The sequence below is a fragment of the Macaca nemestrina genome, chromosome 19 (assembly GCF_043159975.1).
Source record: "Macaca nemestrina isolate mMacNem1 chromosome 19, mMacNem.hap1, whole genome shotgun sequence".
Lineage (NCBI taxonomy): Eukaryota > Metazoa > Chordata > Mammalia > Primates > Cercopithecidae > Macaca > Macaca nemestrina.
Window position 1 is genome coordinate 11,149,963 of NC_092143.1, and position 13,024 is coordinate 11,162,986.

At 34.8% G+C, this 13,024-nt stretch overlaps 1 protein-coding gene across 3 annotated transcripts in view; it reads right to left on the bottom strand.

Annotated features, from left to right (window-relative positions):
- Window positions 1-705: 705 nt before the first annotated feature.
- LOC105476956 (coiled-coil domain containing 102B) overlaps window positions 706-13,024 on the bottom strand; it is a 300,439-nt gene continuing 288,120 nt past the window's right edge. For 2 of the 3 annotated variants that reach the window (XM_071085206.1, XM_071085209.1), the window contains one exon: window positions 707-5,950. In XM_071085206.1, the coding sequence (XP_070941307.1) occupies window position 5,950 (1 nt within the window). In that variant the 3' untranslated portion in view covers window positions 707-5,949. Of the gene's footprint in view, window positions 5,951-13,024 lie in introns of all 3 variants that reach the window. The other variant, XM_071085208.1, reaches the window with a different exon arrangement.

Sequence of the window (13,024 nt, forward strand, 5' to 3'; positions counted from 1 at the left end):
AGGGACTGGGCAGCATTTTTGCAGCCTAACAGCTTTATATTTGAACAAAAAGGAAAGTAGTTTCTGGTGATATCTAGCAAATTACTCCATAATCCTGTGCAGAAGTGTTTTCAAATCAGGAGTTAGTTGTGGCTTCCAGAACTGATAACACTGTAACATTTTACAACCAGGTCAGGCAGAGCTATAAACCTACCTATTTTCAGAGGAAGTATCGCTCCTTCTCTTCCCGCAATCCTCTGGAGAGATGCCCAGTCCAAACATAGAAGCAGAATAGTCTATGATGTCCACCCTCTGCTTCCAATTTCCTATCCACCCAACCACGTGACTTACAATTTCCCTGAGGCCACACTGAAACTATCTCTTGTCCTAATATCATGCCCTGAGCAGCATTATCCTCAGGAGTTTGCTAATGGTCCCCATCTTTTTGTTTACTCAAAACTTTTTTTTTTTTTTTTTGAGACGGACTCTTGCTCTGTCGCCCAGGCTGGAGTGCAGTGGTGAGATGTCAGCTCACTGTGACCTCCACCTCGCCTCCCGGGTCCTGGTTCAAGCAATTCTCCTGCCGCAGCCTCTGGAGTAGCTGGGATTACAGGCACGTACCACTAGGCCAAGCTAATTTTTGTAGTTTTAGTAGAGATGGGGTTTCACCATGTTGGCCAGGCTTGTCTTGAACTCCTGGTCTCCTGGTCACTCCAGGTGATCTGCCTGCCCTGGCCTCCAAAAGTGCTGGGATTACAGGCATGAGCCACCACACCTGGCCTGTTCAAAAGTTCTTGACTCAAGTGCAGACACAAGCTCACATGTTCACACAAACTCTTCCTGAACTTGTTCATTGCAGCTTATATCATTCTGTCTCTAAATTCCTATAACACACATTCTGTGTATTTGACACGCAATTGCCTGTTGTTCTGTGGTGTCTCTTCTAATTTTGTCTTGTGTCTGTTGTGTTGTTATTGTATACGTCAGTATATCATCTCCCATATACTATAAAGAAAAATCCTTGAATTCTTCAAATAAGTGCTTAGAATATAGTGTGGTATTATTGATTGTAATTTTGAATTACTCATCCCAGCAACATATTTCCAAGTCTTTTGATAAAATGTCCTCATTATTTGTGTTTTGAATATCAGAGTCAGAGACAAGCTCACACAGGCAATATTGGGACAAAATTCATGCATACCTTTTCACTATTCATTAGTATAAGTCCATAAAAGTTAATGCTAATTGAAAAGAGACAGTGGGCCAAATTATTCCTCATTTTTAGGATGAGGCATCTGAAGCTTAACATGTCACTTCTCCAAGTCATACAAGCAAAGAGGAAGCCAGGACTTAAACCCAAGTCAGATTTATTTCAAACTATTTGCCTCTCCTTGAAAATAGTTATTTAGGGAATAAATGTGTTGATTAGTAAAACATACAGCATAAAGTTTCCAGCGAACACTTCAATCCACTAAGCCATTTGCCTCAAAATTATTACATTGTATGACATGAAAAAAAATCTGACATAGCATCTAAAATGCAAGATAATTTTTACAATATTGGTTTTACTTACTGAATAGTGACATAGAAAACTATTATTAACTCCATTTCGTAGATGAGGAAACCAAGTAAGCAAACCTTCAAAGAAGGTGCCTACTTTGACTTCTAAGCCCGAGGTATTTCCATGATGCTACTCACTCTTTCTAAAAAATGTATGTAGTTCCTCTGTCTTAAATGTCTTTCTCCAATCGTGATCACCTAATTATTGCCTCTTGCTATTGTTTTAATTAGTCTATTCCAAAATTTGAGTACTTCCAATGTGATAATATTAAGAGGTGAAGCTTTTAGCCAGTGACTAAGCTATGAGATCTTTTCCCTCAGGAATGGGATCAGGTGCCCTTATAAAAAGTACTTGGCAAGATATTTTGACCCTCTCATCCTTCCACCTTCTCCCATGTGAGGAAACAAGGCTCTTTGCCTCTGGAGGATGAGGTTTCATCTTGGAAACAGAGAGACCAGATCCTCACTAGCCAAGTGCCTTGATCTTGAACTTCCCAGCCTCTGGAACTGTGAGACATAAATTTCTGTATTTTATAAATTATGCAGTCTGTTCTGTTACGGTGGCACAAGCTGGTTGTGACACTTCCTCATTCCAATAAAGACCAACCAGCTATCACTTTTATTATGTAGGTTTTCCTGAATATTTACTCTGCAAGGAACAGTTTCATTTATTTTTATATTTCCAGCACATAGTAATTTCTTAATGAACTCTTTAGCTTAAAACTTATTTTGAAATTTCAGTGTATTTATTAAAGTTCACATTCCTTTATTTTAATTGTTATGTATTTATTTTTGTGGAAAAATCTTTCTTAATCACAACTTCCAAATTTGGATTAAGGCTCTTATTTCCCTTTAAACATTACTAACATTTTTTTCAGGAATATTTTTCCTTAAGGGGGGAAAAAAAACACCAGCAGAAACTGGCATCACACCAAGTGGGCTGATACAGCAAGAATGCACCTGGCAAACTCAAATCATTTTCTTTTATATGTGTAGGTTTTCCTCTGCGGAAGGCCATAATAGGTCACATAGTAGCTAGGGACCAAATACTTATTCTAACTAGATATTATTTCCTTAGTGTCTTATATCAACAATGTTGATTTTCTTGTAGATACAGAAGTCTTACATATCTTGCAGATACATACAATCTAAGTAAGCCTTCAATTTTATGTATCTCTCTGTATGAATTCTCCCATCTGTAGAATTAAAAAATAAATCTACACAAATGAGTCAATGGTTTGGTTAAATAGTCATAGGTAGTTGATTTTAAAATAGGAATACTCTTTTATAAATATGGAATTAAATTCAATAAGAGAACATAGAGACTTTAAAATACATTTATATGGCATAGTTTTAAAGTAAAAACCTTTAAGAACATTATTCATCATAACCACATAAAACAATCAAATATTTTTACCAGTTCTTGACTGAGATATAAGAGCAGTGTTTGTCCTCAAACTAATCAATGGCAAAGTAAAGTGTTTTGAGTGAATATAATGTCCTAGTAATTATGCTAAATATTATATATTTTACCCATTTCACTATCAAAATAATTTCATGTCATAGATGTGATATTCATATTATAATGAAGCAGACGCTAAAACTAACGACTTCCCCAAAGTCACATGTATTGTAACTAATATACCAAGTATGAACTCTCAAATCTATGCTCACCGTATGTTCTAAATTTAGTACAGATTATTGACACAATTAAGAGATTATTGGAATAATCTTTAGTGTTTTTATTATTATCATTCAGAGTTGATGAACACAAACACTGTAATTCTATAAGGTTTATTTTTTGGAAATATGACCTTTCAAATGGTTCCATGTAATGCAAATATAACACTCTCCCTCACATTTTTATTATTTATTTGATGGAGGAAGAACAAATGAAGTTAAGGATGTCTTGATTAAGAATACTAGTAAGAGTGCTGAAAGTAATATTGTGCAGGTTATAAAATAAGAAGCTAGGTGAAATCCAAGGCTCAATTTTACAAATAACTTAATCATAATATACGTTTTAACATTTCCAAGCAGAAGTGAGTATAAAATAGTGCCTTAAAATTATTAAGTTTTTCAAAGGTATAGGGTTTTTTTGTTGTTGACGTTTTTGTGTTTTCTTGGTATGTGTATGTGTGTTGATAACATTAAGAAGGATGTCACATTAGCACTGAAAATACCAAGTTACTCTTTGCTACGGGGAAGACGAGAGGATTTGTATCTGGCCAGTGTGAAAGAATGTTGGCATATATTTTACTATCATACTACTGAAGAAAACGTATCAGCCAGTCAGATTTGAAATAAGCAAGCCAATCACTGGTTTATGTTCTTTAAAAATGTTAAATAATCCTTTAAATATTAAAGTTATTTATAGTTTCCATAAATAATACTTAAAAATTTCTCTGTTGGGAAAAAATACATTGATTTCTAGAAATTTTCTGTAAGAAAACATATACATTGATTTTAAACTGAATATGATTTAATATTTTTTGCTAAGTTCTATTTTAAAAAATCTTATTTTAGGCAATGTCCTTCGTTAAAATGTGACCTTTAAACAAATGACATGTAAAAATGACATGAAGGCCGGGCACGGTAGCTCATGCCTGTAATCCCAGCACTTTGGGCGGCCAAGGCGGGTGGATCACAAGGTCAGGAGATCGAGACCATCGTGGGTAACATGATGAAACCCCGTCTCTACTAAAAATACAAAAATTAGCCAGGCGTGGCTGTGCACACCTATAGTCCCAGCTGCTGGGGAGGCTGAGGGCAGGAGAATGGTGTGAACCCGGGAGGCGGAGCTTGCAGTGAGCTGAAATCCCACCACTGCACTCCAGCCTGGGTGACAGAGTGAGACTTTGTCTCAAAAAAAAAAAAAAAGAAAAAAAGAAAAATGAAAGACATGAAATGTGAAATTTCAAAAATAAAAATAAATGTGATATAAATTAATACAAAACACCAAGAAATGATAATGCAAAAGATAATGTCATTTATTAAAAATTATCAATCCTAAACGTGAAGTCTCTGCTGTTTATATTGTAATACTTAAAATTTTAAGCCATCCAATTATTTTGCCATCTTAGTTTTGAAAGACTATATGAATTTTGTATGTGTAAATGTTGAATATACATTTCGTAGGTTTAAAAGGACTATAAAAAGCAAGACCATAGGTGAGAACCTGAGCCTAATTTTTTAACTTGAGTGTCAGATCTATGACAGGAGATTTGCAATAATTAAATAACATCCTGAATCAAAAGGGCATACAGTTACTATGTCACAGAAGCAACTGTTTTGTATACAAAATTGAGCATCAGACTTCCCACTATCTTTTTCAAATATGGTGAAGTCTTTATATTGGAGCTCAGAATTATAGGTGACAAAGTGGACAGAAAAGGGTCTGTGGAGTATGGTAGACATGGACTTGAAAGTCAAGACCACAATGTTCCAATCATGTGAAACTGAACAAATTCCACTATAACCTTGATTTGCTCATCTACATAATAGTGATAATAACACCACCCCGTGAAACCCACTGAGCGCAATGGACAGCATATGAAAGCAGTTAATGAAGGCGGGCTACGTGTGCCACCGAGTGGCATTGTTCCATGTTGAGCCATCTTTCTGTAGGCGCACCTCCTATCTATGGCAGGTATCAAATGCATACCAAAGACTAACTTGGTCACCAGGCTTAATTCTTAGCATGAAACTCATTTTTTAAGCCTTGCTATAAAGATATTTTTTTCTAGGAGAATTTTATAAGTACATAGTGAGCTTTGTGCTCATATTTGGCAGTACGCATGGACATAACTTCCAAAATCAGCTGTGAGTTGGCTGAGCTCAGCATCCTGCTATCCCATAGGAAGGCAGAGGAATGAAAGCCACATTTACATGTTGGTTAAAAGTTATACATACATGCAACCAAACACATTCAACTGTATTCCTCTTTTAAAGCGAAATATGAGCAGGTTTAAAATCATTCAACTCTTGTATAAACACAGTATGCCAAATGAAATTGTATAGGATAGCTACATTTCCAAACTGATAAAAAGGCCATAATTTAAAAACAAAAGAACCATGGTACCCCATATAACATAGGCTAGAAAATGATAAAATCACAACAATAAAGTTAATTATTGAGACAATAATATAAATCATTAAACACACAGATAGTAAAACTCTCAATAATTGATTATAACTTTATCTAAATGCTTAGGTTATCTAAAATGAGGAAAATATTTGCATAGAAGGCAACATTACTTGACACTCATAATCTGCTAGTTAAGCTGAGACGCTAGCAATGCCATAGAACAGAGAATAACAGAGCCAGGTGACAATCAGAAAATGCAGTCTTTAAGTTTTTCTATTCCACTTTCAAACTTTGAAGGGTCAGTCGTATAGCTGAAGGTATCATCTAAAGTAAGAAAAAAAAATTGGTAATTAGGTAGACAGAAATATCATGCTTTTCTTTATGGACATCATAAATCAAGTTAATGTAATTTTACTATAGCTTTAGCATATATGTGCTTACAGAAAAAAAAACAAACAAACTATCATTCCCAGGTAGAAAGTATTCTCAGATGGAATCTTGTGCAAATAACCCTAAGCATATTGCTAAATATACATTAATTCATAATAATATATTTTGTAGATTAATATGCCTAATTTTGGATTTTAGTTCTTTCTGTAATCATATGTCAGATCAAAACAAAATCTTCTTGCATATACAAACTGATTACTTGAACTTTCAAATGCATCATAAAGACAGGAGTAAAGTTATTAGTCGGAAGTGGGGCCTGGGGCCCTCCAGCAAATTTATGGTAGATTACAATGGAGCCACTTTGCTAGAAGAAATGCAAACACCATTACTAAGCTACACATTTGGCATCTCTATTTTAGATGTCAAATGACGTACCAGTTTGATTTCACCTAAGCCTTCCCTGACATTGTGCAGTCTTTTTGATATCCCTCTTACATGCTAATACTACAATCTGAAAGTCCAAGAAGAAAAGGAAATAGGGAATTTAGGAAGGATACAGATGTGGGACTCAAAGATCTTCAAGAAAGAAAAGAAAAAAGATTGGGATATAATTTGTGACAGCCAGTTTGTTTGTTTGTTTTGTTTCTCTGGGATAGAAACCAATAAAAAACAATGAAAAGAAAAAATAATATAATTTAATAATGCCAATATTTTGCCCATTTTTATCAATGGGTAAACAGTAAATGTTTTCACTTTCAATGGTAGAAAAATTCATTCAGATGTCACAAGGATTTAAAAATAACTTTAAGTAAATAGCATCTTTTGAAACAGAGTGTTTAAGTCTTTCTGATAAGACTATATAGTTTAGGAAAGGAAAATAAAACTGAGAAAGGACTGAGTAGTAACTAATATGACTTACTCTGGAAGGTAAAGTAAGTGAGTTTATAAAAATTATAAATAATATATTGTGTTCTAATGGGATGTCCACAAACTATTCCTGTCCTTGTCTTGATACTGGAGATTTGGATTCTTTACTTTTTATAGTTCTCTCTCTTCCCCTCCCCTGCCTTCCTCCCTTTTCTGAAAAATAGTTTCTGCATGCTCAGTCATGACATAATATAATTTCCTGGCATATGGGAGCTTGTCTTCTAAAGAAATTAAACACATTGAGCAGACTCTCAACCATAATAATAATAATAAAAATCTATCAGAAGTCTAACTGCAATAATATACCTAAGAAAACAGACAAAGCATATATTTCGAGTTCTTTTCCAGCTTAGCATATATTTCTAGTTCTTTTCCAGCTTAGCATATAAGTATTGGGAATAGTTTCTTGCTTCATGATTCTAAATATAAGCACCAATTCCCCTTACAGAAGAAGAAACATATTAAGAAAAAAATTAAACCTCACTTAAAAAAAATTTAGTGGTGGACATCTTACTACTCCTGCATTGAATGTTTTACCTCCGTTGAATTATGTAAATGCTTTCAGGGATTTGAAAATAATTATTTCAGTAAAAGAATGTAGAGCTCCTGAACTGGCATAATTTCCCACAAGAAAAATTAAATCAGAATTATGTAAGTACAGCGCTGCAAATCCAGCTGGCCCTAAGGCAATGCCTGGGAAGAGGGAGCATGCAGCATGCCGTAAAATCTCCACTCAAGCTCTGCCTGTCCTCTGCAGTCGAACTTGTGTGATCATTTGGAGTAATACCACAAGGACATGAAGCATCCATGGTGTTGAAAAGGCATACAAATAAAAAGCAGTAGAATATTGCGGCAAGAACTCAAGCAGAGTAAGAAAATGAGGGGGAAGAAATACACTATATTAAAAGCAAGAGAGATTGGAAAGTATCTAACAAATGTAAGCTTGGTCTTTGTTGAAGCAAAGTGATTTATAGAGGAAAATAAAAATCGTAGTGAGTAGTAGTGACACTAGGATGCTAGACTAAACGTGTAGTCTCTACTTACCAAATTATTCATATGTTTGGAAATTTCTCCTTTCAAAGCAAAGATCCACAGGGAGGGTTTTTGAAACCATTTGGACTTCCTAGTCAAACTATGGTTCTCAGCCGTGAGATTCTTTATATTATTACAATTAATACTAACCACCAAGTAGACTCAAGTCCCCTCATTTACTTTTTGTTTGTTTGTTTGTTTCTTTTTTGAGAAGGAGTCTCACACTGTCACCCAGGCTGGAGTGCAGTGGCACCATCTCGGCTCACTGCAACCTCCAACTCCTGCGCTCAAGTGATTCTCCTGCCTCAACCTCCTGAGTAGCTGGGACTACAAGTGGCACCACCATGTCTGGCTAATTTTTGTATTTTTAGGAGAGATGGGGTTTCACCATGTTGGCCCTCCCCATGTTGAACTCCTGAACTCAAGTGATCCACCCACCACGGCCTTCCAAAATGCTGGGATTAAAGGTGTGAGCCTCCGGGCCCGGCCTTCCTTCGACTCCCATCATTTTTTGTACTGTATCCGTACATTTCCTATTGAGAACTCAAAATTTTGTAATTTTATTTATATTTTCATTTAATTTTTGCTTCACTACCCTCCCCAGTAGACACAATCACACCCAAATTTCAGTGGCCATTTCTGTCATGTCTACTGCATCTTCGGAAATTGCACCATATTTGAAACAGAAAATGGGACCCACATATTTGTTTATTTAATGAATGCTAAATGATAGACCTAGGTCTAACATAAAGCAGAGGAAATTATCTTTTCTTGAGAGAATATTGGTAATTGGGAATATGTGCCATGACTTGTTAGCATGTCCAACCTTCAGTTCCGTTTCCATTTTCTAAGAATTTCTCTTACGTTAATGAGAAATGAGAACAGACTTATAAAAATATGGTTGTTTATAATAAGTTTAAAATAATAAAATAAGTTTAAAATAATACTTATAATATTTTAAAATGTGAAAGGATAAAACTAAATGTTTAACAACAGGAAAGTAATTTTTTAAAATAGTATGTTAATATCTTAACATATTATGAATCTATTAAATGGTGTTTTAAAATATTTGTAAAATATTAAACATACATTTTTGATGAAAAATGCTCAACTTTGCATAGACATCAAAATTGTGACTCTATAATATACATCGGCATATATTTAGTATATAAATATATATTATTTAGCATACTTATGAGACCATGGATGTGTGTGCCTGTTCACAACAAAGTTGTATAAGATACATTGTAGACATTATGAACTCTGGAGACAGACTACAAAAATGCCAATACTATTTCCGTCACTTAGCAAGTTACCAAAATCTCTTTTTCTTCAGATTCCTCCTTTGTGAAATGGCAAAAATATAAAGTTGATGATGAAATTAGATGAGTTAGTTTTTGCTTAGAAAAAATGTATAGCAGAGTATTCCACAAGTCTTTATGATTATTTAAATACACACATAACATTATATGTACAAAAAACATGTATACACACATGCAATCACAAAAATATGCAAAATAGAGCAAAATATTATCAGTGAACAGTTTTTGTTTCTGAGATTGTGGATAACTTTTGTGTTTTACTTTATGTGGTCTAAAATTTTGTCTGGAATAAGTAAATATTGCTTTTATAGTTATAAATAAAAACTATTTTACAAGATATTAAAAAACAGGTGGACTGAGATAACATATACACATATATAATACATACATAATGCTTAGAATAGTGCTGAGCATATAGTATTCATTTTAAGAGTGTTTAAGTTAAAATAAATGACAATTGAGTAATTGGACATAGCAATGCGTAACTTGAGAATATGAAGCCCAAGGAATTTGCAAGAAAGATGGTTAAAGACAAAAATTAGAATTGTAAGAGCAGACAATACTGGCCTAGCAATGTTTGGGTTTGTAATTCTTTCAAAGGCTTGAGTACATGCAGTCGCCTACATGGAAGGGACCAGCATAAAGAAAAGGTTGGAGAACGTATGAAGAGAGACAATAATTTTTATGACAAAGTTCAGATTCCAGATAAGCTGAATAAAATAAGATCAAGAACAAAATAGGATAATTTTTTTTTTTTTTTTTTTCTTGAGGCGGAGTCTCGCTCTGTCGCCCCGGCGGGAGGGCAGTGACGCAATCTCGGGTCACTGCAAGCTCTGCCTCCCGGGTTCACGCCATTCTCCTGCCTCAGCATCACGAGTAGCTGGGACTACAGGCGCCGCCACCACGCCCGGCTAAATTTTTGTATTTTTAGTAGAGACGGGGTTTCACCGTGATCTCCATCTCCTGACCTCGTGATCCGCCCGCCTCGGCCTCCCAAAGTGCTGGAATTACAGGCGTGAGCCACCGCGCCCAGCCATAAATTTGTTTTAAAGAAGAAAAACTTGTATGTAATTCTGGTATAAGGAAGGTAGGGCTGCATGCAGATAATAGAGATTTGATTTGTAAATGCAAAAAGCATACCAAGTCAAGAAATTCTCTATTGCTCTACAGAATCAGACGTTTAAGGTGCATGAAGATGGCCACTCGGGAACGGTGGTCCAGCAGAGAAGGCTGGTGGCTCCACGTAACGACCTTGGTAATGGGTTAAATAGTGGCAAAGACCTCGTCTACCATTAGGTCTAAGTGCGGGTGTCAGTTGAAATAGATACACTTTGGAAGTGAGCATTAGCAGGTATATAGGAGAAGAAAAGCAAAAGGTAATATTGGAATTTTGCAGGGTGGATCGTTCAGAAACACTTGATCACCCATTTTCAGACTTTCCTAATATAACCATTCTGTAGCTCAGTGAATAACTGCTTTCACACTCCAAAATATCTCATCTCATGGTTAAATTAAAATACAATGAAGTTTGGTACTTTTTTAAATGATGAATGTAATCCTAATTTTTGATATTAAAAATAGGGTATAATATTTTTAATAACAAGCAAAACACATCATATGCAGTTTATATTTAATCACTATATAGGTAACTTTCTCCAATATATGACCAGTTAGTAAATAACTTAGGAAACTAAGTAGAAACATCAATGGACCATCCAAAGTTTTAATATCCTAATTTGATAAAGTCCCTTAGCGTTCTAACCATTGTAACTTACATTTGCAAATTAGTGCTAATAAAACCCATCAGACGCTGGCTCCTCATTGAAAATATTTGTGGGCATTTTTTGGCTTGTGAAATCGTGCCTGTAAATTTTATTACTGCTGAGTCAACATTTCTGATATCTTTTTAAAAATTTAATATTTTTAATAAAAAACATACACACTAAATCTTAGATTTTGTAGAGAAACTCTAAATTTTTGACTCCATGACCAGAAATAATATTTGACAATATAGTTTAAATAAATGAAGGTCCTTATTTTTAGGGGTAAGAGGTGACAGACTTTTAAAAATAAATGTAATAAATAAAGCTAACATTGCTGAAATGCGAAGAGCAGAGCTCAAGCAAATTTAATGCAATGAAGTATATAATGTAAGCAGAAGATTCAGCAGGGTAGGTGGATTCCAATTCTGCACTTAATGTCTTAAAGAAGTTAAAGAAGCAACTCAGCAACTTCTTTTCTTTTCATTTCTCCCTTCTTCCCTCCCTCTCTTCCTTCCCCCCTTTCTCTCTCCCTCCCATAAGCACATTTCATTCTTTGTTTCTGAGCCAGAAATTCTATAATACATAAGTGAGTTACTGAATATTAGAATACATATAGCTATTTTTATTTACCATGAGAAGACATAAATAAAGTGTAATTTTGTAAAAGTTATATTACAGATTATCGGCATTCATGTTCTTACATTATTTCCAATGAATGGGGAAAGTTAGATTTTGCATGGGTCACTGAGATGTTTCCATTATTCTTATAGTGAAAAATGCAAACTCTGCCAACTTTCTGCTTATACACATGCAAATTTACCTTAATAACTTAGACCACTTTCTTTGTACTTAATATCAGCATTTTTCAAAATGGGCATTTTTGAAAGTGGAAGCCGCTTCTTAAATTGGAATACCTTGTCACTATTAATTTTTGCTAGTTGAGTGTGTCAATTACATATGTCATAAAATGATTAATCATCAAAATTTAATAACCATAAGTAAACATGGAGCATCTGCTGTGGTACTGGAAAATCATCCGTGATTCAATCAATATTTTTGTCCTCACATCTGACTGTGTAAGCAAGTTTCACAGCAAGAGTTCTATAGTGTTCTTGACAGACGTGGCAATAATAATGTTGAGATAATATTGCAAAAGTGAAGAGCTGCATGAATATTCTAATCCCAGGTTTCTTAAGCAGTGAGTCCTATGTGCCTATGGATTACATAAACTAAGAAATATAAACCCATGTCGTACAAATGACTAAGTTTAATATTAAATCATGAAAATACAACAAAGAAAAAGATAATTTAAGGTATAAAAACCATGAAGAGAAATAGTTTAGTTCATTGACATGATCTGCATTTTCTCCTAAGCAAGTCAATTTTAAAAGAAATATCTAAATTATAATGGGAGTTATTGAACAGTCATAGATATGGTAGCAGGAAAATATATAAAATATTAAGATACACTCCTGTAATCCCAGCACTTTGGGAGGCCGAGGCGGGCGGATCACGAGGTCAGGAGATCGAGACCATCCTGACTAAACACTGTGAAACCCCATCTCTACTAAAAAATACCAAAAATTAGCCGGGTGTGGTGGCAGGCGCCTATAGTCCCAGCTACTCAGGAGGCTGAGGCAGGAGAATAGCGTGAACCCGGGAGGCGGAGGTTGCAGTGAGCCAAGATCGCGTCACTGCACTCCAGCCTGGGCGACAGAGCAAGACTCCGTCTCAAAGAAAAAAAATTAAGATAAGGTGAGAAGAAATGGAAATCTACACACAAAAGGCATTTTCAAAGTGCAGAGAATGTAGTAAATTTATCAGGAAGATGAAATAAAAATTTCTATAATCATAGCTTAATTTTAAGATAGAAAAATGTAATGAAATATTCACAAATATTATGTAATATATTAGATTACAAATTATTAATTCACATTCCAGGTTACTTGAAAATAATAGAGTAT